This window comes from Hydra viridissima, unplaced genomic scaffold (assembly GCF_058129835.1).
Source record: "Hydra viridissima isolate aposymbiotic clone 2 unplaced genomic scaffold, HvirCarnegie_v1 scaffold_6, whole genome shotgun sequence".
Classification (NCBI taxonomy): Eukaryota; Metazoa; Cnidaria; class Hydrozoa; order Anthoathecata; family Hydridae; genus Hydra; species Hydra viridissima.
The window spans coordinates 14,920,198-14,948,178 of NW_028324305.1; the positions used below are offsets into that span (position 1 = coordinate 14,920,198).

The 27,981-nt window shown below is 27.8% G+C and overlaps 3 protein-coding genes and 1 pseudogene across 10 annotated transcripts; 3 read left to right on the plus strand and 1 right to left on the minus strand.

Annotated features, from left to right (window-relative positions):
• Positions 1-94: 94 nt before the first annotated feature.
• LOC145190411 (heparanase-like) lies at positions 95-5,615 on the plus strand. 2 transcript variants are annotated; one of them, XR_016453150.1, is made up of 3 exons: positions 95-356; positions 3,139-4,970; positions 5,503-5,615. XR_016453150.1 is itself a non-coding variant. In XM_090089746.1 (1 exon), the coding sequence occupies exon 1, from the start codon at positions 3,367-3,369 to the stop codon at positions 4,900-4,902; it is 1,536 nt and encodes a 511-aa protein (XP_089945872.1). In that variant the 3' UTR covers positions 4,903-4,985. The 2 variants fall into 2 exon arrangements, 1 of the variants encoding a protein (XP_089945872.1); XM_090089746.1 differs by lacking the exons at positions 95-356; positions 5,503-5,615 and having other exon boundaries at positions 3,367-4,985.
• LOC145190250 (coiled-coil domain-containing protein 93-like) lies at positions 3,137-27,716 on the plus strand. Of its 6 annotated transcripts, none has more exons than XM_090089744.1 (22): positions 3,137-4,970; positions 5,503-5,558; positions 10,937-11,055; positions 13,048-13,148; positions 13,633-13,735; positions 13,961-14,074; positions 14,211-14,305; positions 16,572-16,683; positions 22,636-22,791; positions 23,428-23,703; positions 23,917-24,126; positions 24,238-24,300; positions 25,057-25,130; positions 25,245-25,326; positions 25,438-25,512; positions 25,686-25,757; positions 25,934-26,042; positions 26,268-26,350; positions 26,490-26,527; positions 26,721-26,808; positions 27,306-27,419; positions 27,563-27,716. In XM_090089744.1, the coding sequence occupies exons 5-22, from the start codon at positions 13,721-13,723 to the stop codon at positions 27,617-27,619; spliced, it is 1,833 nt and encodes a 610-aa protein (XP_089945870.1). In that variant the 5' UTR covers positions 3,137-4,970; positions 5,503-5,558; positions 10,937-11,055; positions 13,048-13,148; positions 13,633-13,720; the 3' UTR covers positions 27,620-27,716. The 6 variants fall into 6 exon arrangements, with proteins under 6 accessions (XP_089945870.1, XP_089945867.1, XP_089945869.1 ...); XM_090089743.1 differs by lacking the exon at positions 3,137-4,970 and adding an exon at positions 5,187-5,298; XM_090089741.1 differs by lacking the exon at positions 10,937-11,055 and having other exon boundaries at positions 3,386-4,980.
• On the plus strand, positions 5,724-9,311 carry LOC145193128 (uncharacterized). The gene is made up of 3 exons (XM_090089747.1): positions 5,724-6,231; positions 6,374-8,778; positions 8,923-9,311. Exon 2 carries the CDS (start codon positions 7,282-7,284, stop codon positions 8,587-8,589), a length of 1,308 nt encoding a protein of 435 aa, XP_089945873.1. The 5' UTR covers positions 5,724-6,231; positions 6,374-7,281; the 3' UTR covers positions 8,590-8,778; positions 8,923-9,311.
• LOC145186247 (uncharacterized) lies at positions 17,597-20,547 on the minus strand (annotated as a pseudogene). The gene is made up of 3 exons (XR_016453149.1): positions 20,163-20,547; positions 18,137-20,025; positions 17,597-17,893 (listed from the first exon to the last, which is right to left on the minus strand). The product of XR_016453149.1 is annotated as an uncharacterized LOC145186247 (transcript).
• Positions 27,717-27,981: the final 265 nt, after the last annotated feature.

Consider the following 27,981-nt stretch of genomic DNA (forward strand, 5'->3'; position numbering starts at 1 on the left):
CAAAAGGTCGAAAATAAATCAAAAACATCCATGCATTTTTAAAAACGTTTTAATAACAAACTTGGTTTTCTTTTGTTAATAATTGATGTCGAATGCTTTTTTAAAGCAGCCTTTTAGGTTGGACACACGTTAATTTATAATGCTAGTCAAAATAAAATTGACACCTACTTGTAATTATGAAAAAAATTAGACATTAACTTTGTAAACTTTTCCAATGGCGATGCTTTTTCCATTTTATTCTGGATTATTTTGAGTGCGAAGTAAAAGTTGAAATAAGATTTTGATAATTGTATCAAGAATAGCAATCTGTGAAAAAAAAACTTTGACAAATTTGAAAAAAAAAGAAGCCGTAAAATGTAAGTATAACTATGATTAATACTTTAAAAAAACCTCTTTTTTGTTTTTAGTTGGCATTTCAATAGCAGCTTTTATTTGATTGCAGCTAACATTGTCCCCATCATTGCAGCCAACTTTATCTTTAGAACAAATTAAATGTTAATAGTTAGTTTAAATGCAGTTTTGTCTCAACAAGTACTGACATGTGGGTGGTTGAGACACGTTACATTTTTTTGCATTTTTATTAAACTTTCAAACTCATGTGTTGTGTTCAAACAATGCAAAAGATAGTTGTTATTGCAAATGCATGCAGATTGAAATTCAAAAGATTTTATTAAATCATTTGCGTATTTCACGGAGAGTTTGAAAGTCATAAGTTATAGTTTTTTTTATTAATAAAACTTACAACAAATTTAAACTAACTTATGTCAAAAAAAGATAAATTTGGTGTAAATTTAAAATGTTTGAAGCAGTATCAAAGTTAAGAGTGAGAAGATATCTATAAAACACTGTACATGTAAAAAGATATCTATAAATCACTATGCATGTAAGAAGATATCTATAAATCATTATACAAGTAAGAAGATATCTACGAATCAGTAAAAATGTGTTTAATTCAATTTTCGTTACAAAACTTTTGTTGACTTGATAAAAAGATTTAAATTTAAAATAAGATTTTCTTGAAAGCATATTTTTCGTACTGACTGCTTTTTTGTGCTCATCAGCATCAACCAATTCAAACGGTCAGAAAAATGATAGTATCGTTTATTTATAATTTCTTTAAAAAAAAAAAAAAACATTCTCAGTGTTAATTTCAAATTAAGTTGGGAATACAATGAAATGCACTTTTCATGTAAATTTTTTTCTCTCTTTTTCTTTTTCTAAATATTACCAAAGTGGATTTAACAAAGTTATCTCGCAACAAGTAGCAGATAAAAAGCAATCTGATTGCTATCAAAAATAGAAACTCACGTTTCTAAAAGCTCTCCGAAAAACATATCTACGTAAATAGATTTCTTCAAGCAAACTGGACAAAAAACAAAAAACAAACTATAAAAGAAGAAAATTTATATACAAAATACTCATCTAATGTAGGAAACTCGGGGCGGGACGAAATACTCAAATTAGCTCATTCAAAATAAAACCTCTTGTTTAATAACGATAAATTTTTGTTTACAAAATAATAAAATAAATAATACTTTTTCTGAGCAACTGAGGCTGGAAAAAAAAATAATTGAGAAAGTTTGAGGGCCCACTCTGGCTTTAAACAGCTAATAATGTGGACTTATTTTTTTTTAAATTCCAAAAAAGTTTCTACTTTTACAACAGTTTTTTTATAGTCGTACTCTAACCGCTCTAATTTCAGTAAAAATTCGGTCTTCTAATTTCTTTTTAGTTAATATTTGTCAAAATGTCATTTAGAAGAGATAAAGTTATGCTTGACTAATTACCGACTTTAGGAAATCGAAACGCCAACTGCGACGAGAACGTAAAAGTTATGATTTTATAAGTCGTCGTCGTCGTCGTAGCCGTTTTTAGTAAAATATCGTTATGAAAACGTGTGAAAACTATGAAAAATGTTAACGTTTTTAAAATTACTTCGCGTTTTCAACACAACACCAAAACTTTAATTTTCACGTCCGACCTAGAACTTTAATACGCGACTAGGGATTTACCCTGAGCACACGCATGCGCATAATCAAATTTTAGGCAGTGACGTTGCAGTTGCAGTTGGAGTTTTGATTTCGTAATGTCGGTATTAAAAAGAATCTAACACCAGATAACAAGTGACGAATGAAACCGGTGTACAGTTTGGTAACCTTTCAAATTTTAAATTTTAATTATTGTTAAAACTTGCAGTGCAATGTCGCTGCCATGTTTAATAATATATGTTAAATATTGTAGCGAACAGTCAAAAGCGTCAAATATTGCAGCTCTAGAAATATGATGTTTGTGTCTGAAAACAACGAAATTTGACACTAAATGAATAGACTTTCCATTTAAACCACAGACGTCTTGTAGAAGTTTTTCATGCACAAGTATTTTTAAAGTTAAATAGACAATATTGTTGAATATTATTTTTTGGAAAATCATTTTTTTAAAGATTTTACGTAATATTTTGATGTTGTTTTTTTTTTTTACTAATTCTTTTTCTAATTACGTTTCTTTCATCTTTAACAAAATACTTTTATAAAATCCGCTAATAAAACTATAAACAATTAATCACATTTTATATTTTTATGTTTATACTTAATAAATAAATAACCTACTTTCTTGAATATTAAATAGAAAATGAATTTTGTAATAGTTGAATCTTGAATAGCTTCAGAGATTAATTAAATGAGCACGTAAATACGTAGATAAATATTACAAAATCATTTAAAAATGTACTAGCTCTTTAATTGATCCAATAACCTTACATGAAGTTACAACTATCATTTTATCAACAATCAGTTCCTAAATTTATAGTCAACAGGTTTAAGATTATTTTGAGGGTGAAGTTTTATTTGGAAATCAAAATATCTCGAATTTTGATGTTCAGTTATTTTCGAGTTTTCTTGTATTGAATGTAAGACATCTACTTTCAGTTCGAAGAACTTTTTTTCAGTTCGAAGAACTTTTTTTTCAGTTCGAAGAACTTTTTTTCAGGTTGAAGAATTTTTTTTTAATATTTGTGAAATTATCTTTTTGTGATGATTTTTAATGTGTAAATGTACATTTATTTTTCTTTTAAATCAGATTATATATATAATAGTTAATACAACTTATAAAAAATTATTGTTAAATTTAAAATTATTTCAGATTTACCACTATCTAAAATTTTACGTTGGTAACTCGTCACTAATAATCCTTCGTGATTCATATCAGTTACGTCATCGCGTATCACTCAAATTAAGATTTAGCTTAATGAAATCCACACGGAATTTGAAAGCGAAAGTTTAGTTATAGACATATTGAATAAAAGCGATGGAACGTCAAACAAGTCACATTACGAAGTATATTTCCTAGAAACTTGACCTGCTTTAAATTATGACAACAGAATTCTTTTGCATATTTTTCAACTTTGTTTTTTTTTACACCAAAATTAATGCAACGAAAGAAAAGGAATTGTTTATTAAAAACATCACGCGCAAAAATTGTGAGCTGTATCAAGTGGCATCAAAACGACCTTCAATGCATAAGAACCAAAAATACCTGATAGAATTGGATGCAGGGAACTCATGCACTCTGGATAAAAACTTCTTGTCGTTTTCAATTGACGCTGTTGAAATGATGAGACGCTTCAAATGCTTTCCGTCAAAATCTAGAAAAGTAAACATCCTCGCACGTGGTTTATCTCCAGCATATTTACGCGTAGGTGGAAGCCCACAAGATTTTATGACTTTCATTGCCGACGAGAATAAGAATATCAGTATAAAAAGTTCGTGCGAACCTAGTTTTGAGAGTTGGCGCACACTGAAGCCATTTAAACTAAGCTCTAGATATTTTGAAGAAATTGGTGTCTTTGCTAAAGTTAATCACTTAGATCTGATTATCGGTTTAAATGCTTTAAAAAGGAACCCGAATAATTCTTGGGACGAACGAAATGCTGGAGAATTAATGAAGTATATGAAGAGCAAAAACCTCTCAACGGTATGGACTCTTGGAAATGAACCAAACCGTTTTAAAAAGTATGGATATTCATTTAGCATATCTCCACGTCAGTTAGTCGCTGACGTCCTTAAATTACGTTCAATGACTACCCATAGAATTTACGGGCCTGATATATCCCATCCAACTTGCAAATCACTGCGTTACTTAAAAAATTTCCTTAAAAATCAGCCTCGTCTTGATGCCTTAACGTATCACCACTACAACATGCACCAAAATCTCTCAACGATGGAAATGTTCCTTAATCCTTCCTTCTTAGAAAAATTTCACGAAGAGAATAGTTGGATACGATCATTAATAGAGAAAGAAAAAGTAAAAGTTGACCTATGGCTTGGAGAAACAGGAAGTGCAAGTGGCGGTGGTGCTAAAAATCTTTCAGATACATTTGCATCGGGTTTCCTATATTTAGGAAAGCTTGGGGTTGCATCTGCTGATTGCCATAAAGTTGTAATTAGGCAGTCATTCTACGGTGGACATTATGGAATGTTAGATGCCATTTCTCTTGATCCGTTGCCTGACTATTGGAGTGCATTTTTATTCAAAAAACTTGTCGGACGGTTGTTATTATCTCACCAATCATTTAACAACGGTTATTTACGTGTTTTTACGTACTGTGCACGAAACTCTTCCACTCAATTAGTCGTAATGGGAATTAATTTTGATGTAGAGGATGAAGCTATCTTACAAGTAAAAAAATTTAGCAACGCTTTAGTTGAAAAATTTATTCTTACGGCTCCGAAAAACAATCTTCGCTCAAAAATAGTTTTATTGAACGGTGAACAATTAACATTGAACTCAGATGGAAACCTTCCAACTCTTACTGGCACTTTTAGTACTCAACCTTTTTCTTTACCTGCCAAAAGCTATGGATTTTTCGTTTTACAGGACATTGAAGTAAGCGGTTGCAAAAGATGAGCTTTGACTACATTCACTGCGTTCTTTGGAACCTTTGGAAATTCGGAAAACTTTTAATAAAAAATTTGGTAAACAAAAGTAAATGCAGTTTGTATTTTTTTTCTTCAATTTCATTCACTTTAATACTTTCTTTCTCTTTTTTTTCTATTTTTCGCAAACATGCAGGAAAATTTCTTTTAAAAGAAAAATTGATCAAAATATAAATCATTTTTCGAGAAACAGGTGATATATTTCTGGAAAATTTACTTCCCATGTTTTGTTTAGATAAATAAATAATTTTTAGATAAATAGTGGTTCGTCAAATAAAACAATATAAAATTAATAATATAAAAACTAACAGATCTTGGTTTTTATCATTTATCAAAACAATCGTGATATTTACAGCGTCGATGTGGGGTAAGGTTTCTAATATTGTACCAATGCCTATATTGTACTTTTAACATAACTCATTATTTTTACAACCCACAAGAAATTTTTTAATCTATTTTTTATCTTTGCTGAATGAAATTAAGGGTCAACTGTTTTTTTTTTTTGTCATCCAACTGCATTAAGGCCAGAGTAAGCTCTTGTTGGTTTGTTATTGGAGATTTTTTATTTTAGGGATTTATGGCTAAGCGTATTTCACTGAAGAAAGTAGAAGATATGATTAGTTCAGTGTATGTATGTTAAAGCATAATTTATCTAAATTCAAAATAACTACCTAGAATTTAAAATACTTTATTGTTAGTTGTCAAATTTTTTAATTAACTGGATGTCAGATTAGTTGCGTAAATTGTACCTCAAGGCAGATCCTAAATTGTACCAATGCACAGTGGGCCAGTAGGTGGACAAAATGGGAAAAATTTTAGTTGTCTAATCTTGAAAACCTATTTAATTTTAGTATCTACATATATTAGGAGAAATCTATTGATAATTTATTTATATTAAATCCCTTAGTTACCAGGACTCTAAGCATTTGAATATTGAGATAAAATAAAAATAAAAAAAAATTATAAATAAGTAATTAACGGTGACATCAACGTTGTGTTATATTTCAATTACATCTACGTTTTTGAAACAAAAAATTAGTACATGTTATTCTAGAGTATTTAGAGATAAGAAAAACCAATGTGTGAAATAAATTTGTCATAGCATGTTATCTCAGTTATACTTTGAAAATCACAGATTAAAAAAAAAAATTTCTTAAGAAACTTATTTTTTGCCGCACAATAACTAATAATTGCCACAATTTGCCATGTGTTGTCTTATATTTATTTGAGCTATATGATGCTTCAATCGAGTTTTAATTGATTGCTCGTCCCCTTAAATCCCCGTTCAGATTTTATGTATGTTTTAACTTGGTTGCTATGGTACTAAATTTTGCATAGCAACAACTCATTTTTACATTAACGTTGTTTTAACAGTATTTTACTTGCGCTAAATACACAATATTGGGGGTATGTATTAAAATGAGATTCAGAATTCTTATGAGGTTAACTTTTTTTGGTTACTATGGATACCTTACTTTGCATAACATAGCAACAACATATTTTCGGTAGTTGTTAGTAATTTAATTACTAACACTGACAGTAATTTAATTACTTTTAATTTTAATTACTAACACTTGTAGTAACTTAATTACTAACAAGTATTAGTAGTCCAGGCGGCATATATATTATAACATTTTACTTTTAAATACAAAATACTTGTTACAATAATTATTTAGATATAGTTTTGTTAAACTTAGACATTCATAATTTTCTCCAAAAAAACAATCTTAGTATTTCAAAACAAAATCTTACTGAAGATATATTAAAATTTATTCAGCCAAAATTTGCTGATTTTAAAGACGTTGATTTTAGACATGCTGTTCAACGATTTGTTTACTTGTATAAAAAAAAGTGGAAATCTGCAAACTATACTGTGAAAAATTATGAAAAGAAGTTTGTGAACTGGCTTAATGAATATTTAATTGTCAGAAAAAAAGACAATGAACCAACTGCAAGTAGACGTGGTCGAAAACCAGTTGCATTTGATAATAGTTCTAATAAAACTAAAAAACGGCGTGTATCTTGTTTAATTGAATCTCATTCATCCAATGAATTATTTTTTGCTGCTAATAAAAAATTTAGAGATGAATCTGTTGTTATTGCTGCCAAGAATGTTTTAAATATATCAAATACAGATAAAGCAACTAAATATTCAGCAGACGAAGCACTGGCTTTAATAATTGATGCAAGTCTGACAAAAGCTTCCTATCAATTGATTAGAAGCGGAGCCTTGGAGAAAGAATATAACATCTACCCCGCTTACAATGATGTCAGAGATGCAAAATTGAAATGTTATCCTGCAAACATAACAGTGGAGGACTATTCAGCTTCAGTTCCTTTAAAAGATTTAATGACTCATACTTTGCAAAGAATCTGTGCAGTTCAGGAACCTGTGCTAAGGCACTTGATAATGAACGACAAAGCAACAAAAACAATGACACTAACGTGTAAGGCTGGTTTTGATGGTGCTACTGGCCAAAGTATTTATAAACAAGTTTTATCAGAACCCGACATTAACAGAGATTTAAAGCGTGAAGAATCATTATTTATTACTTGTCTTGTCCCATTGGATTTGACTGGATTTAACAACAGCAACGAAAAGGTGCCTATTTGGAGAAATAAAAAGTTGTCCTCCACAGCCTATTGTAGACCCATAAGATTTGCATACAAAATGGAATCCAAGGAATCTGTGATTGAAGAAGATCAGTACATTAAAAGTGAGATAGAAAGCTTGGGTATGATTTTATTAGAGGTTTGCGGATCTTCTATTGAAGTGAATTGTATTATTGAACTTACAATGATTGATGGGAAGGTTCAAACAATATTATCTGAAAAAAATAACTCATACCAATGCTGTTCAGTGTGTGGTGTCTCTCCAAAAAATATGAATAGTCTTGATATCCTTAATATAGATTATACTAACAGAGAGTTCAAATATGGTCTTTCCAGTCTTCATGCATGGATTCGATTTTTTGAGATGTTATTGCACATTGCATATAAAAAAGAAACAAGAAAGTGGCAAGCAAGATCTAAAGAACACAAAGAAAAGGCATCTGTAGCTAAACAAAAGATTCAGACTGATTTTATGAACAAAATGGGACTTGTTGTTGATTTCCCTAAAAGTGGTGGTTCTGGAACAAGTAATGATGGCAATACCTCAAGGCGTGCTTTTGCAGCATATGAACAAACAGCTGAAATTCTGGGTATTGACCAAAACCTTATATTCAGATTTTACATTATCTTGGTAACGCTCTCTTCAGGATATGAAATAGACTGCTTAAAGTTCAAGGATTATTGTTTTGACACTTTTAGACTATATGTGTCCCTTTATCCATGGTATTACATGGCTCAATCAGTTCACAAAGTATTGATACATGGACATGACATAATTAAAAGCCTTACATTACCCATCGGACTTATGTCAGAGGAAGCTCAAGAGGCTAGAAATAAAGACTTTAAATCTTATCGCGAAAATTTCAGCCGAAAAACATCCAGAAAAGCAACAAATACTGATCTTATCAATAGACTCCTAGTTTCCAGTGATCCTGTTATTTCATCATTGCGTAAATCAACATCACACCAAACAAATCATAAAGCATTTCCTTCAGATGTTTTACAATTACATAAACAATCTTCAAACGATATTATTGTTTTATAATTTTTTGATGTAATTTAAAATTGATAATGTTTTCTTGCACTATTTTTTGCTTTTATTATTCCTAAAACATTATTTACCTAAATACTCAATTTTTATTCAATATAGGTGGGTCAAAAATCCGATAAGATATTCAAATATCAATTTACCACTTTGTAACTAAGGAAAGTATCCGGTAACTAAGCAATATAAGTATCCATAACAACTAAATTTAAAAAATTATCACTTTTGTAAGAAGTGTGATCTCATATTGGTACTCATGCCAAATTTAGTGAATATAGCACTTATAAAATATCTGCAGATAACAAAAGTAGGTTGTTGCTAAGCAAAATAAAGGTATCCATAGCAACGAAATAAAAAAATATTACCTTCATAAAAAGCGCAGACATCATATTAGTACTCATATTAATTTTAGTGAATATAGCTCTAATATTAAATTAGTTAAGAAACTTTGTCCAGTAAAAGTGCATTCTGGCCCACTGTGCAATCCATCCATTCTGACCGCTAAAAAACATGTGTAAAGTTTAAAAAATTCCTTTTTAGATTCCAATTAAAGAAATCCATACTTACAATACAAACTTCACCACTTAAATAAAAAAAGAAAAACTCCAGTATTACTCTTGTATTGACAAGTAGTCCTTAACCATTGGTAAACATATAATTTAAATAAAAATTGTACCATATGTGGTGATACCTATTTTCGGCATTTTCCAGAAGAAAAAAAATTCAATTTGCATAGAGTTTATTAAATAAAAAACTTCATTTCATTATATTATGGACAGTTAGGTGTTATGTTATGTTATATCAGAATATTCCCAATTGCTGATTTTACAAAAACCATTCGTTTTAATCAGTTCTTTTAATCCTTTAAATCTAAACTCATAAAATATTTTCAAAGTTGTAAATAAATTACAATGGTACAATTAAGGATCTAGTTTCCTTAATTCTACTCTTAGCTCTATTTTTTAAATTTGATTCTTCGAAACTAAATGCTTTTTAAATCTTGAGTTTTTTTAACATTTTTACAACAAACAATCCCTAAATTACGAAATACAACTGAAAATCCATGTTTCCACTCAGTAGATTGCCTACATTTTTTAATTTGGTCTTATGGGGTACAATATCGGCAACCTTACCCTACTACTTGACGAATCCAACAAAAAAAGCATTTGCTTTTAAAACGAGAAAGGCAAACGAGGCAAACACAATAAACTTACAAATTGAACTGCTAAAAAAATGCTCGAGTAAAAATCACATTTTTTGGTTGAGAAAATTACTAAATTTTAAAGGGAACAAATTTTCTAGTAGATACTTTGCGATTAAGTAGATACTTTGCGATTAAATAGATACTTTGCGATTAAGTAGATACTTTGCGATTAAGTAGATACTTTGCGATTAAGTAGATACTTTGGTTAAAAAAACTTGAATGGATTTTTAACAATTTCATGAACAGTGGTGGATATAATCATGGACGTAAAAGAGATGGGCGTGCAACTCATTGTTTTACATCAAAGAGACCGCAGAAATCAGCGAGCCATGCGAGTTTCAGGACAAACTCTAAATTTTCACCCGTCAACAAAAAGTCTATTAAAATGGCTGCCGACAGATTTAAAACAGAAACTCTGATCGTGGTATTAGTTTAAACTTTTATAGCATTTGTTTAATAAGAATGTTCAGGATAAAGTAACAACTTCACGTGCTGACAAATTACTAAACAAATTACATCTAGGTAAAGGAAATTAGTTATCGGCACGAACAGATTTTCATAATTTTTTCAAGATAAACATCTGTAAATGTTTCCGATATGTCACCATTTTTTCCACTACTCTATAAGCTCCATAATATATATTCCACAATGCATTATTTTTTTAGTAGGTGTATTTTCTAATGGGCTTTTTTATAATTCATTTGATAAAACAAAACCTTTTAAAAAGTTATTAAAACTTATAATTATCTTGCAAAATGCGGCCAAATATTTCATGTTTTCGTTTTTCATATTTCACATATTATTTCATTTGTCATAAGAAGCACAAAATAACCCATTTGTTTTTGTAAAATAAAATTTAGTTTATATATAGCTGGTAAATTATATTTTGTTAATATTAAATACATAGTCATTCTTGCGGTTCGCCATAAATTGGTTTGCTAAACTCTTTAAAGCTGTGACAAATTATTTTTTCTTTATTGTATTTATGTTCATTTTAGGTGTGTGTATATATTTTTGTTGTTAAACACACACACATACACATTTAGATATATATATATAAGTACACACACACACACACACATTTATATATATATATATATATATATATATATATATATATATATATATATATATCAATTTAAGAGCTATAGTCTGTGATGGAGCAAGCCAAAATAGAAAATTCTATAATATTCATAAACTGGAAGTCTGCAGCAATATAGTAGATGGAGTAGTTCCCTGGACATGAAACCATTGTGCTATAGGTAGCTACAAAACTAGTTGATATTTTGTATTATTTATTATATCTCTAGTTACACGTGTACCAAAGTAGTTAAGTAAATGATCTCAATTTCTATATCATCATCCGCGTTATTTCTTAAAATACTAATGTCTATATAAAATTAAGCTTAAAACTTGGTTCTATTACTTTTATCTTTAATAACTAAAAGGAAGTTGATGTGACTGGTTAGACAAGAGCACAAATTTTAGACAAATGCGACTGACTTTAAGAGAATTAAACTTCTGGTTTGAACAAAAGATTTGTAACAATGCGCAACGAGCGTGGTTCGCAAAAAAACAAAGCAAAACAATAACGTTGTACTTCAGATATCATATTAACTATATGATACCCATTTTAGTTTTTGAAGGTGGGGTAGGGTGGGGTAATGTGGATCTACGGGGTAATCTGGGTCAGATTACCCCACCTTACCCTAATGATGTAAGCAAACTATTATTTTCTCATCAATGGAGGTTTTTTTAATTGTTGTGTTATTTTAAATACCTCATAATAAATCATTCTCTGCAAAGCCTGTAGGTTAAACGCTACATTAAGTAACGGTTTTTTTCGAATTTGATTGACACAATTGATAAGGATAGTTCGTACCTATAATTTCTTTTCAAGAAAACTGAAAAATGCTCTCTCTCTCTTTCCAGGAAAATTTCCACTGTTATAAAACCATATGAACATGATAAAAAATTACTTTAGTAAACTGGCTTTTCCTGCTGCCATCAAAATCATTCTAAAAGTTTCTCAAATAGCTTATTACAAGCTTTGAAAGGCGCTATAGAGAAACTACTATTTCATAAATAAGCACAGCTCCCAGACCTCAAGACAATATATTCTAAACAAATAATAAAAAAGCTTCTACTGAATTATGTTGAATAAAATAATCCTGGTCAATTATGAGAAGATTTTGCAGGTGCATTTACGCATGAGACTCAAATTTCACGCTGAAGATTTCACGCTGAAATTTCATGGACTCATGCTGCAAGAAAGAAAACAAGAATACAACTCTTTAATGTTAGAGCTGCGTTCCGGCCAATTTTGATCGCAAGTTCCGAATTTCTTTGGAATCGGAGTTTTGAGAAAAACTTCTTGAGAAAATGAAAATTAGTGAAAAAAAAACAACACTTAAAACGAAATTCTTATTTGTAAATTTATTTTAATGTCTTTTTTAAAACTTAAAATTTTTTATCTGTAAAGTTCGTCGTTTTATATATTAAATAGAAAAAATCCGATTTCGACGGAATTCGGAATTTGCGATCACTCAGCCGGAACGCAAACCCCTCGTATCAGTCGTTTTCATTCTGAACTCCGGGAAAGATCGTGAGCAAAAAGAAAATTTAAAACATGTTTGACAGTTTAATTCAAGAGACTCAAATTTGCAATGGAAAAAGAACTGATGCTGCCCATTCCAAAAGTCAATCCCTTTCTAAAATGATTTGGCCGAGCTTTTCATAGAACCAACGAGACCCAGCTGGCTGAAAGCAATACAAATTTATCTCAAAGTAGTCAAAGACTGAAGTTAAAGATTAACACAGCTGAAAAAGATTTCTTAGAATCCCTCCGAATCCTTTTTTTTTCCAAAGTTACAAATTATTAAGAACCTAAAGACTTTCTGATCTCGCGATCAACTGAAAGTGATTTGGTAAAAAAATTTTGATGAAGTAATTAACCAGCATGTAACCAGCTTTTGTAATTTTTAAGTAAAGTTCTCATTTTGATTTTTTTTTACTATCGCTTAAATATTTTTGTAAACCTAATACAGAAACTAATCTCGTTTATAAATTAATGTTGAAAAAAAACAACCAACAATTAACGTAATTTTCATTCTTAAAAGTGTTTTTTATCCTATTTTATAAACTTTTTTTAATATCTTTTTGAACTTTAGTACCAAGATCTTAATAATTTTGAACAATTATTTATTTTCTATTTTACTATATATTGTATATTTCATTTTATTTTTTTATTACAGAAGAAATCGAATGGAAATCTATTGTGATAATACCAACCCTTGTGACGCCACTGTTAATAGCCATTTTCTTGACATTTTCCTCTGATTTTGTAAAAAAAAAGGTGATTTAAAAATTTTGTTTTAAAAATTTAAATATTAGTTTTTTATTACAGGCCTCTTTGTGAGAACGTTTTGTCGTTTAGATGGATCGTGAAAACGCAAATTTTAAAAAGAACGCAGTTTGTTTTTAATTTTTAAAATTAACTGTTTTCGTATAAAACAGAAAATAAAACTTCAATATTCAGAAACGTGCGTTTTTAAGACGAAAAGTTTCTTATCAAGTTCTGTTAAAAATTCTTTTTGTTATATTAGACCGGACTAATAGTATTTATATTATTTGTCTATTGTGCCATAAACAAGCTATATATTTAGTAAAAAGATTTAAAAAAAAATAATAATAATAATTTAAAATTTGTTAAACTCCAAATAGAGTTTTACTTATAAACATTTACTTTCAGTTTAGCTACCTTATGTATTAAGAGTAATATGTTTTTTTAAAACTGCGCAACGAAATGCTCCTACTATAATTTAAGTTTTTTCGTTAAGAACAATTTGGTAAGCTGCATAAATATACATCACTCTCTGTACATACCTATTGGAAAAATTTAATTCGTATTCGTACGTTAAAGGACTGATGAGTTCATCAAAGGTATTTGCATAAAAATTTATTTTTAATTTTAAAAATACACATCATGCTTATACCATTTTGTTATAAATTTACGAACATTTTTACCCAATTACTTTTCTGCTGAAGATTGGTAATGCTTATTAATTTCTTATATATTATCTCTATTTATATACGTCCTGTTGATTTCCATTTAAAAATTTATACTGATAAAAATTGAACAAAACTTAAGTTTAATTATATCTGAAGGTTGAAACAAGAGAGGATGAAGAGCAAGGGTTAAAGTTGAATGAAACAATAGATCTTCTTCTTGCTGCTGGTTACTTCCGTGCTCGAATCAAAGGGTTATCACCATTTGATAAGGTTCAGTTTACTTTACCAATTAATGAAGAATCTGTTGCTGTTGTTGTTGTTGTTTTTTGTTTTTTTTTTGAAAAGTTTTATATATTTTACTTACAAGTACTCAAATGTTATGATAAAAATTAACTTTTTGAAACAGGTGGTAGGTGGCATGACTTGGTGCATTTCTTCATGTGACTTTGATGTTGATGTTGACTTGTTGTTTCAAGAAAACTCTACTATTGGTCAAAAAATGTAAGTAATTTAATTGTGACAATTTTGTTTTTGGAACCTTTGAGATGTTCACAAATTTGTCTTCTTCATTTATTGATGTTTCATAGTCAAGCGAATATCACTCCATATTTATTTACTCTTAGCTATCTCTGTCAATATAAAATTTTATGGAAAAAAAAATAACATTAGGGATTTTTAAAGTTATATTTTAATTAAATTTGTTTTTTCAGAAAAATATTTAAATGAAAAATAAGTTAGTAAAAGAAGTTTAAAAAATTAGCATGTAACCATGAAAATTAATGAATAAGAAACTTTTTAAAGAAACACTTTCTGTTAAAGGAAGTTATAAAGAAATAATTGATACAAAAAATGTCAGTCCATCCACAAATTCAAATTAAAGTGGCAATAATAATGAGGAGCGTTTTTTAAAAAAAGAGATCATTATGTCCCAAAATGTAAGCCATAAGCCTTCAGACACTCAATGTATTACTAAATATAAGAGTAGGATACTATGCAAGATGGCATGTGTTGGTATGTATGTGACCTGTAAACAGCCACCATAGATTCTAGAGAGCAGACCAAGAAAATGACAAATTCTAGAGGACAGACCATGCAAGCTGTTCATTCCCTTCTAGGAGACGGAAAAGATGAAACAATAAAAATGAAATAGTGACTAATAAAGGTGTTTAAACATTATCCCCTTCGAACTTGTCTTCCTGTGGTTATGCAAATCAGATAGTGTAATTGAACAACATTTGAAATTGTTTGTGAGAGGAAGTTACTTACAATCTTCTTAATGAAAATTATGAATTATTGTTGTTTTCTTATTAAACACTTTATGATAAAAATTAAATAAATCATTTATTTGATTTCTATCATAAAGTGTTAGATAAATAAGAAAATACTAGGTTCAAAAAGTCTTAAAATCAATTGATGACATGTCACATTGACAAGTCACACTGGTTATAGCCCTGATCTAAACCAATGTGACAGGTAGGCGTTTAAAGACTTAAAAAAGTTTGTTAATTTTTCTGATCAATGCAGTCACAAACTGCTAGTGCTTAAAAAATCTTGTTTTCCAATTTTTAAATGTGAAACTGCAATCTGCTAGGCAGCACTATGAGTAAACACATTTGGTATGTTCAAAGTTGTCTTAGTTATTTACTTTCCTTTTACAGTGATTGCTTCTGTTTTATTACATCTGTAATAGTACTTGTTCCATTTTCTCTCTGAGTAAATATACTAAATTGATGAAAAAACCACCTACAGGGATACACAATCCTAGCTGACTAATTGAAACAGGCCTACTGTGTACATATGTTAATAACAAGCAGTGTTTCAAAATGTTCGAAGAAAGCTTTGATTTTTAAAAATTTTATTGTTTCAAGTTTTGGTTTTATAAACATCACTTTTGGTTTTTCATTCCTTAAGACATTAATTATCAAACATGAAAAGTATTGAACTCAGTCAACACTTTAAAAACGTTAAAAAGTTAAAACTTGTTTATTGATTAAAGTAGGTATCTCAGAATTATTCCAGCATCAGAAGTATTTTTTCAGAATTATTGCAGCATCTCAGAAGTATTTTTTCAGAATCATTAAAGTATCTCATTTTTCAAAGTGTTAAAATTTTTTAATATCAAAAGGTCCAATAATTCTTAAAAAAAAAAAAATTAAAAATTAAAAATTTTATTCAAAGTTATGAGTGTTTCACATCATTTTGCAAATAATTTTGCTGACTAATGCTTTTTTTTTTTTAAAAAAAAAAAAAGATTATCCTAAATCACAGTTTAAAAGATCTCAATTTTGATATTTATACCTGATTTTTATCTCCCCTAAAAAAAAATATATACTTTTTTATTCATCATTAACAAAATATAAAATATGACGAATGTGAATTTTACAATTGTTTATTTTATTTTATTTTAATAATTGTTCGTTCTTTAACTGCTTTATATTATTTTTAAAAACTTAGAAAAAATAGGGCCCTCCCAAATTGAGTCTAGCCTAGGGCCCTCAATTGCTTACAGGCTACCAAATTGGCATGTATTTGTATATTTTGCTTAATAGTGCAAGCTACCTTTAGGCTATCATTTTCAAACTTATCTAAAAGTCTGTGAAGTGCAATCTCTTTGTTTGAAAAACTACAAAATAACAAAGTTTTTAACTCAAAAAAACATTTCTAATCATTTACAGAGTCTTTATTCTGTCTGGCTAAAAATTTATTTGTTTTTGTTTTAATTCTTCTATTACTTTATTGGTTGCTGATGCCTAAAAACATTGTTTAGTGCTCTGACAGAAAAAATTGTGGCTGTTTTACCGAAGATGAAATGCCCACATCGAATTGAACCACATCAAATTCAAGGACTCGATTTTATACACATATTTCCTGTAGTGCAGGTAGACAACTCTCATGTTTATCTTACTCATTTTCATGTGCAGATATTAAAAGTTTTTTCTAAATAAAATTCTAAGGTCTGAAAGATTGCTCCTTGTTTCAATGTTTAGAAGATTTTTTTAAGTTGAATGAAATTATTGTTTTAAAGTGACTCATGGTTTTGAAAATATGTAGAGATTTTTTCTAATTTGCAAACAACTATGTTAAGGGTAAAAATTTTTCAAAAAACACAAAAAAACACAAATCTGCATCCTACATCACCAAACTTTCTGAAGTTTGGCACAAATGTTTAGACACATAACTTAGGAAAGACTGTAAATTTTTTTTATAAAATTTTTATCCGTTTAGGATTTACAGCAACTTGAAAATTAAAATCCGTTTAGGATTTACAGCAACTGAAAAATGAGGGGGGAAAAGTGCCGGAAATGTGTCCTTTTACTATTACCCTTATAAGGTGCTTGTAGTAATTTTGCATAGCTAAAATTTGGTACCAAAGGAGTTTGAATCCTGTTTAATCTGAAAATTATAGATTTGTATCTCTCAAAACAACAAAATATAGTTTATTTCAAGATCTACAAAACGCACCATCTAGTTATAATAAAAAAGAGCATTGACAACTATAACTCTAGAAAAAATCTGACTGATAGAAAAAACTTTTGGTTTTAATTTTCTTAAAGATTAGACATATCTACTTTACGAACCATTTTTGTTTTGGCCTTACGTTTACTTGAGGAGTTGTTAAGGTTTGATATGAACACAAAATTTTTTGATATTTTAAAAATTAGGCAATCTATCCCAATTTTCTACAAATTAATCAAATTAGAAATTAATAGTTTAGTGACTTAATTATTTTTATTAATTTTTTAGAACAAAATAATAAGGTATAAAAAAACCTTTTGAAAAATGAATACTCAATTTAAATGATTTTATATATGCTTTTCATTCACGTTATTTAAATTGTACAAAAAATAAAAGATTAAAAAAAAGTATGGATAGGACATATCAGACTCAACAAACTTGAAATTAGTTTAAATATAAAAAATATCTATTTCCTAAGGAGAACAATTTTTTTCAAGTCATCTTTGGCTAAATCCACCACTTTTGCTCATAGGAAACACAGGCATAATCACCTGGTACTAAGTATACAGTTGTTACAGGGATGTTTCCAAAATCATGAATGAAAGCAAAATCTTCATCAACACTGCATTGCACCTATCTAGAAGAAACAGTTTTGCACCTATCTAGAAAAAAAAAAGCAACATTTATTCCGTTTTACTTATTTTGTCAAACATGTTTTTTTAAAGGGATTAAAAAAAAATTGTAAGTCCAAAATAAAACAAAAATACTTTTGAGGATGATTCCACACAAATAAAAAATCTATTCGAGTTTATCAATAAAAAATTATGCATATTTTTTAAAGATGATAAAAGGTATATTAATAATATATATTTCAACCTTTTGATGGCCAAGTGGTACAAACTGATGGAAACTATGTGTTCCAGGTATGGTATTTGCAGTATCCAATCATTCCTTAAGAGTGTTTCTCACAAAAGTTAAATCTTCTGATGATATATAAATGAAATGTACACCATCAACGTTTTAATTGCAATATTTAAGCATTGCTTGTGGAGATAAATATGATTACCCATATCTCTTTGCAAGCTTGCTAGTGTTGCTAAACATTTGACTGTACCATCTATCCCATCACAAGGTTGCTTACCGTGACTAGTTGCAAAAAAGTTCCATTTAGCAGAAAGACGAAAATCTTCAAGATGGAAACAAAGATTCAAAATATTTTTACAATTCTTGTATTGACCTGCACACCCATCCAAAAAGTATTCAATATTTTTTACTTGAGGTAGATTTGTTTTAATATCATTGCTGACAACATCAATAATTTTGTAAACCATGTTCACACCATGTATCATATCATCTGAAATAATACAAAAAGATTTGTGATTGAGAAAACCTTCTTTTTTGAAATAGATAATCACAGGGTGTAGTGTACATTGTAAATTTGTCCAATGAAAGCTTTGTACTTCATCCTGAACTACAAATTTATAGTTTTCTGAAAAATCACCCAGAAATAATGATGTTAACTCATTCATATCTTCCTTTCTTGATCTCAGGTATGATGCTTGATTCTTAGGTAAATATGAGTGTGGTGCAAGTTTAGTCAGTTTTTTACATACTAAGTCAATCTATTCAGACACTGGCTCTTTATTATGTGTTAAGTTTGACCTATCTGTTGTTGTCAACTGATCAAGTTCTACTTCATCGTCATCTTCAAACTCTCCAATTAAATTATAAAGTTTTTCAACCAATGCATTCATAGTTGCTGGGCATCTTTCACATTTACGCATCATACAGTCTTTATTAGTCATGTCACATACAATATAAGGTAACAGTTCTTTATATGTCACACCAAGAGGATGTAAAAGCAGTTTTAAATTCTGATGAATAGCACAGACACATAATGAATGTGTTCCTGAAGCACCAGCAGTAATACACCATTTTTGTTGCAATGTGCAAAACCTTGAAAACCCTATTTTTATTTCTGGGTTCATGGTTTTGAAAGCAACAAACAATTCCTTTAAATTACATAATAGCAAACGTTTTTGCATGTGAACATTTTTCTTTATGCTTACATAATCCTTTTTACCAGGCATTATATGACTATATTCATCATCTTCATAAAAAGACTTGACCAGTTGAACTGTTACATCAGGAAGAATTTTCCCTAATTTAGGATTAGGCATGGCTAAAATACCTTTTTCTAATGCTAATTTACGTGCAGTTCGAGCTACATAGTTTGTTACATGTAATATTTCAGAAACTATTTTTATTGACCAGTCAATTGGAGCAAGTGCTGTCAGTTGTATTTTTTTAGATGTTGCTGTAGACTCTGCAATTTTATTAGCTTACAATACTATCATGTTATCAAACAAGTTTGCCTTTTCCATATACTCATTACCGAAACCTGACTGTTCTTCAAAACTTTCTTCTGGTATATTAAGGGAAGTGGCTACTTTTTTTTTTAATGGAGGTTGTTAATGCTGTCAATTTTCGTTTACTTTCTCTAATCTTACCTGACTTATGCAATCCTTTGACCTTAATAGGAGATATTCCAGCAACTGTAAAGTGTGTATTTACACCCTCTTTTTTATTTTGAATGGATGTTTCACTAACAATATCAAAATCTTCATCATTTTCACTCATACTTTTTGATAAATGTTTCATAACTTTACTTCGATAGCTTGGACACAACTTTTTTCCAGGTATAAGATTTAAACCTATGGTTTCTGCTTCTAATACAGTATGCATTGTAATCACACGTAGAGATGCTGAAAAGAAAATGTACTATATTACTCAAATACTATAACATTAATTATACTATTATTATAAAGCAATGAACAAATCCTAATAAACAACTTATTAAGAATGGTATTACCCATTAAAATGTAAATGGATAAACTTTTACCTCTACACGCTTTTTTGTGAGTCAGAAATCGATTACAGCAACTTTTCTGATTACTCTTATATCTCACTATTAATATATCACGTTAATGTGTGCATATACTAGTAATTTGTTCTTCTTTCAAGTTTGTTCGTTTTACAAGTAATTTAAGATCATTCCTGTCAATATCTTCAATCAGATTTCTTACTTAGGTATATGATTGTTTATAACAAGCTCCATAATCATTTACAAATGAACAATTGATTTTGTTATCCATATAAAACTATAATGAGGAATTATAATCTAAACACTTAAATAGAAGAAATCTTCAATACAATATTCCTAATGAGCAAAGTACACTTGAACACAAACAATATGATTAAAATAAAAATAAAGTTATATTTATAAAGAACATTTGCTTGAACAAATAGCTATTAGTTTTAATAGACATACTTTAAATGCCTAATTATCTACTAATTATTGTCAATTCTCTACTAATTATCTTTCAAAAATTAGGGTGAAAGTAGATTATAACTAAATATAATTATATTTAGTTATATAATTTAACAAGGTAATGTTTATTGGATATTATTATGTACACTTGTCATTTTATTACTTAGTTTATTGATGAGATAATCACTATTTTATAGCAATAAAACAATCAATAAGAAAAAAAACATTACATAATATTATTTAATTTAATTACATAACTACTATGTAATGAAAATATCAATTCAAATAACATAACTGTTATGTAATGAAAATAACAAATTTATATGTTTACAAAATATTTAACAATATTTTGTAACAACTTTGTAAAAATTTAAATCACATAACACACATTCTGTTGTTTTTTTAATTAACTGACTCAAAATTTGATTAAAAACAAATATAATTGTATTTAGTTCAAAGCCAAAATGAATTTGCTCACTTATTTTTTTTTTTAAATTTCTTCAGAAAAATTAAAAAACCAAAACATCAATAACTCCTCAGCAAAACATAAGGCCAAAATAAAATTGGTTCGTAAAGTAGATATATGTCTAATCTTTAAGAAAATTAAAACCAAAAGTTTTTTCTATCATTCAGATTTTTTCTAGAGTTATAGTTGTCAATGCTCTTTTTTATTATAACTAGATGGTGCGTTTTGTAGATCTTGAAATAAACTATATTTTGTTGTTTTGAGAGATACAAATCTATAATTTTCAGATTAAACAGGATTCAAACTCCTTTGGTACCAAATTTTAGCTATGCAAAATTACTACAAGCACCTTATAAGGGTAATAGTAAAAGGACACATTTCCGGCACTTTTCCCCCCTCATTTTTCAGTCAAAATCAAACAAACTTTAAGTTGCTGTAATTCTTCAAGGAATAAAAAATTTTTGAAAAAAATTCACAGTCTTTCCTAACTTACATCTTTACACTTTTGTGCCAAATTTCAGCGAATTTGGTGATGTAGGGTGCAACCCTTTGTTTTTTGAAAGATTTTTACTCTTAAGACTTCTTTGCCAACGTTGTTGGCTGAAAATAAACTTTGTAGATTTTTTGTAGGAAACTTATTTTCTTTCTTGTTCATAATAATAATAATAATAATAATAATAATAATAATAATAATAATAATAATAATAATAATAATAATAATAATAATAATAATAATAATAATAATAATAATAATAATAATAATAATAATAATAATAATAATAATAATAATAATAATAATAATAATAATAATAATAATAATGATAATGATAATGATAATGATAATGATAATGATAATGATAATGATGATAATAATATTAATAATAATAATAATAATAATAATAATAATAATAATAATAATAATAATAATAATAATAATAATAATAATAATAATAATAATAATAATAATAATAATAATAATAATAATAATAATAATAATAATAATAACAATAATAATAATAATAATAATAATAATAATAATAATAATAATAATAATAATAATAATAATAATAATAATAATAATAGTAATAATAATAATAATGATAATGATAATGATAATGATAATGATAATGATGATGATAATAATAATAATAATAATAATAATAATAATAATAATAATAATAATAATAATAATAATAATAATAATAATAATAATAATAATAATAATAATAATAATAATAATAATAATAATGGTAATAATTATAATAATAATAAATAATAACAAAATAAAAATAATAGTAAATAATAGCAAAATAAAAATAATAATAAATAATAACAAATTAAATATAATAATAAATAATAACAAAATAAATGTATTATATTACTATTAACAATGTTAAAAATAGTTGTTGTATTTAGAAAATAATTAAGTTAATAAAAATAATAATATTGATAATAATACTTTTTTCCTTAGAGAAAATTAAAAAAAAAAAAAAGAAAACTCATTTAACTAATGTTTAAATAATAATTGCTGCATACTTACCAAACTTTTTCTATTTAATAGCCTTTTTATTATGTTAGTGGTTAGTGAAGCGTGCAATTGAAACACGAGAGGAGCTCGGTGACCAAATTCGACTTTACTCAATTAGCCAGTTTAGTAAAAGATATTCTCTTCCTCAGGATGAGTTAATTGAAAAAAAAATATATAGTAGGATTAAAACTGTAGAGGAGTTGAAGGTATGCTTATAAAAATTAGAATATAAATCTCTGACTATTTTAATATATATAAGCAGAAGTGTGTAATATGAAAAAGCTTCCTTTTTGTTAAAAAAAGTCCAGTATGATGATGATGATGATGATGATGATGATGATGATGATGATGATGATGATGATGATGATGATGATGATTGATGATGATGATGATGATGATGATGATGATGATGATGATGATGATGATGATGATGATGATGATGATGATGATGATGATGATGATGATGATGATGATGATGATGATGATGATGATGATGATGATGATGATGATGATGATGATGATGATGATGATGATGATGATGATGATGATGATGATGATGATGATGATGATGATGATGATGATGATGATGATGATGATGATGATGATGATGATGATGATGATGATGATGATGATTGATGATGATGATGATGATGATGATGATGATGATGATGATGATGATGATGATGATGATGATGATGATGATGATGATGATGATGATGATGATGATGATGATGATGATGCTAGCGTAAAAGATTTTAAAACAATTAGGAGAATATAAATTTATTTTGCTTCTGATTTGGTATATAATATTTAATATGTTATATTTGGTATATAATATTTAGAATAATTACAATCAGAAGAGATTATACAAAAAACCCTCCAGGTTTGCAGAGGCAGATGAGGAAACCCAGGTTCATACCACACTTCTTGAGTATGGCAGACGTTATGGTTTTAGTCGTAGCTTTAAATCAGAAAAAGAAACTGGTCAGTTAGATAAAGATAACTCTACAGAGATTGATGGTCTTGTAAAAGTTCCTTCTTCAGTAGAAGATATTGAAAAAGAAGAAAGCAGAATAAAAACTTTAATGGAAGGAATGTCTCAGACAGATCTGCAGCAAGTATGGCTCCTTGTTATATGCAGTTAAATTTGCATATTTAATTATGTGTATGCAATTACACAATTATTTTTTTGTATAATTGCATTTATTGAATTTAGCTACTATTTGTGTGCCATGATCAATATATTATTTAGTAATTTTTATATATATTAATATATTCAATATATTATTTAGTAATTTGTTCCTATCTCCCTCAAATTAATTTTTTCACAGATTTTAACTTCACATGCAGTTGGCTCTATTGTTGGTTTGCAATCAGACGAAATTACTCAGATTGTAAAAGAATATGCAGCCAGGCAAGAGGCTTTTGAACAAGAAACAAATGAGTTAAAAGCAGTAAAAATTGGTGGACTACAGTCTCATAAACGAGATGTTATTGCTGTGGAGAAAGCTATTAAAAGTGAAAAAGAAAAATTAGCAGAAGTAAAATGAAACAAGCTGCAATTTTTTTTACGCTAAGAGAACTTTTTTTGTTTCTAATTTTACTTTTTGTAAAATTTTGGATTGATTTTTCTTCTAAATTTTTTTTTAAAGGCTGAACAACAGTTGGACACTCTTAAAAGAGATTCAGCTGAATCAATTAAGATTTATGAGGAGGTAATCAGTATCAAAAGTTATTACTTATTATTAGTTATTATTTTTTGACTTTACATTTATCTGCTTTATTATGTTTGGAGAAAAGCATAAAACAGCAGATAAATGTAAAATTATTAGAAAAAGTGAAAATACTCAAAGTTTATTGTATCTTAAATATTGAAATCCATTTGCAAAGTTTTAATTAAGCTTATGTTATTTATTGTTTTTAAGTTCATAAGTGTTTGGCATTTTAGATCTTTTCATTTGTGAAAGTTTTTACCCATACAATCTTTTCCATACTAATTCTTAAGTATTTAAGTAAGTTCTAAGTACTTAAGTACTTAAGTTCTAAGTACTTAAGTACTAGGTGTTTACTAGGTCTATTCCATGCTAGGTCTTTTTCATGCTAGGTCTTTTTCATGCTAGATCTTTTCCATGCTAGGTCTTTTCCGTGCTAGGACTTTTTCATGCTAGTCTTTTTCATGCTAGGTCTTTTTCATGCTAGGTCTTTTCCATGCTAGGTCTTTTCTATGCTAGGTCTTTTCCATGCTAGGTCTTTTCCATGCTAGGTCTTTTCCATGCTTGGTCTTTTCCATGTCTTTTCCATGCTCTTCACAATTTTTGTGAAATTCCCATCAGCAAAAATTAGTATCCATGAGCTTACTTTCTCTAAAAGTTGTTAAAACTCTTTTCTTCTTCTGTTAAAACTCTATTTCTTGTTAGTTTTAGTGAGACATCAAAAAGATATCTTACTAAACATTAATCTTATTTGTCTAGAAAATTCAAAAGAAAAAAGTGTTAAAAGTGGAACTCCAAAATTTAGAAAGACTTGAGAATGATGAAAATGCTGGGTACATTTTATATTTATTGCAATTGTTCATTACAATTGTATTATGTTTGAATTTCTGGTTAAAATGTTCCAAACCTTGTTTGTCTATTTAAAAAACAAAGGAAATGTTTTTTAGTATCCTCTTAAAACTGCGATCATTAGTGGCTTTAAATGAGAGCCTAAAGAAGCAAGAGCAAGAATTCAAAGCGCAATGCAAGGTTTTTATTATTGTTTATTTAAATTTTTTTTTTTTTTTTTTTTTAATTGTTTTTTTTTTCAGTGATAAACTAAATTTTTTTTTCTTTTTTTTTTTCTTTGCAAATGAAAAGATTGAGCTTGCAGAGCTTGAAGAAAAGATAAAAGGAGTAGAGTCAGAAAATGCCAATGAGATTAACGTAGAGGATGTGAGATGTTGCTTTATGACTTTTTTTTTTCTTTTTCTTTTTCTCTTTTTAATGCGTAGCTGCTAGTAAATGAATAGTACATCTTTATAATAGTAGTAACATAATAATAATAGTATTAACAATATTAATGATGATTAAAGTGATATAATTATATTAGTCCTTTTTGTTTTTAGGAAAGGATACAAGTATTAAATGAGCAGTTTGATAACTACACTGTAAAGCTAAAAAAAAGCCGTTTACAGCTGGTTGGATTAAAGTTTTTAAAATTTATTTTGATTTAAATTCATATTGAAAATTCAATTTAATTTAAATTCATATTGAAAAAAATAATTGAAAAAAATGCTTAAAGAGCCCTATTATCATCAAATCTCTCACTACGCTGTGTTACTTACATTTTTTAAGGATCTCTTGATTTTAACAGGCAAAGCTTAATCGTGAAATTGCATCATTGCAATGGAAGATTGATGATGTGCCTACTCGGGCTGAACTCTCGCAATACCAAAAAAGGTTTATTGAACTTTATAACCAAGGTTTGTTTCATACAGTTTTTTCATTATCAATATACAAATAATTACATGCATATAATATTACTCAAATGATAACATGCCAATTTTGTATGCGAATGATAACATGCCAATTTTATATGGAAATTTAGTATGGAAAAATGTCTCTTGAATTATCTTCCACATTTGCGTTTCAGTTTTTTTTATATTATTTTACTTTTTTTCTGTTAAATTTCTGCTGTGCTTTTATAGTTGCATCTACACATAAGGAGACCAAGCAGTTTTATACATTTTTCAATACATTAGATGATACAAAGCTTTACCTTGAAAAAGAGGTTTGTTTTAAAATAAAATTTTTGTTTCGTAAAAAAAATTGATGAAATAAATTTTAATTTGACTGATTATTGACTTTTTTTTTGACCAAGCGACTAGTGTTTATTTTGTTTACCTCTTATATTTATGTTCTTTTTTTAGATTGGCTTACTTAATTCAATTCATGACAGTTTTAAAACGTAAGATTTTCCCTAGTTTTACTTTGAATGTTTTTCTATTCTTCTGAAGTTGTCTACTTCAAAAGATTAGAAAAGCATACAAGTTAAAATTAGGGCTTAAATTTCTCGTGAATGTTTGCCACTGTACCTCAAACAAAATTTCCTGTAAATGTTTGGGGTTGCGTCTCAAACAAGATTTCTTGTAAATGTTTAGTGCTGCATCTCAAGCGGGTTCTTCTAAAGATGAATTTCTTAACCAATTATCAAAGATTTTGGAAGGAGTGCAACTAAACAAAGAGAAGGTTTGAAATTTTGTTTTGGGCATTAAGTAATTTTAAAATAGACAATTTAAAAATCAAATCTTTAAACTTATATTATTTGAGAATAAAAAAAAAAATTGTTAATTTTTTAAAGAATATTGTTTAGTCAAAAGTTTCTATTGCATTCTAGTTGTATAAATTTTTAAATCTACTTTGTATTCAAAGTAGCACTAGTTATATATACATATATGTAAATATATATGTGTGTGTATGTATGTATGTATGTATGTATGTATGTATGTATGTATGTATGTATGTATGTATGTATGTATGTATGTATGTATGTATGTATGTATGTATGTATGTATGCATGTATGTATGTATGTATGTATGTATGTATGTATGTATGTATGTATGTATGTATGTATGTATGTATGTATGTATGTATGTATGTATGTATGTATATCAGATTATAATGCTATGGCAGTGCGTCATTTTGTAGGCCAAAGTTTTGACCAAATCTTTAAATCTTTTAAAAGGTTGAAAAGCGTCGTTTACAAGAGAAAGAAAAAAAAGATGCATTAAATGATAAATACATGGAAATAGTGGAGAAGCAACGTTTATACTATAAAACTGTTAGAGATTTCCAAGAGGTGTGTTGATTTCACCTTTTTTCATAATGTGGTGTTTTATTTATATTTTGTTTATCCTTATTTCATGATTAGCGTATACTTAACTTTTGATTTGTGTACTTTTGTTTCATATTTTATTTATTCACTTTTTCAACTTTTTGTAGGAATGTAAAAAGAGTGAGATAATCCAATCAAAGATGCGTGCTGCTGGTATAAACTAGTTCATTTTAAAAGTTCTTCAAAGATGGCTGCTGCTCAAATGCATTAGTTGCTTTCTAAAGTTATCCAATAAAATATAAAAGCAGGAATTTTAAAAAATTTTAAATATTTTTATTAATTGGTTAAAATATGTAATTATAAATAGCTTCATTTTTTAATTGAACATTAAAATCCACATTTCAAGCTTCAGGATTTGGAATTCATTTTTCTTTATTTATTTCTTTTGATTCTTCCTTTGATTTTTTTAATTTTTTTTTTTTCTTTTTTTGGTTTCTATTGTTTACTTTTATTTATTTTGTTAATTATTATTATTGTTATTTTTAATGCTTAATAAGAAAGTTTTTTATGTTTAATTTTTGTGTAC

Coding starts and splice junctions, on each gene's coding strand:
- LOC145190250 (XM_090089744.1), top strand. Junction 14,075..14,210: donor GGTTATCACCATTTGATAAG/GTTCAGTTTACT, acceptor TTTTTGAAACAG/GTGGTAGGTGGCATGACTTG. Junction 26,809..27,305: donor TGCAACTAAACAAAGAGAAG/GTTTGAAATTTT, acceptor ATCTTTTAAAAG/GTTGAAAAGCGTCGTTTACA.
- LOC145190411 (XM_090089746.1), top strand. CDS start 3,367: ATGACAACAGAATTCTTTTGCATATTTTTCAACTTTGTTTTTTTTTAC.
- LOC145193128 (XM_090089747.1), top strand. CDS start 7,282: ATGACTCATACTTTGCAAAGAATCTGTGCAGTTCAGGAACCTGTGCTA.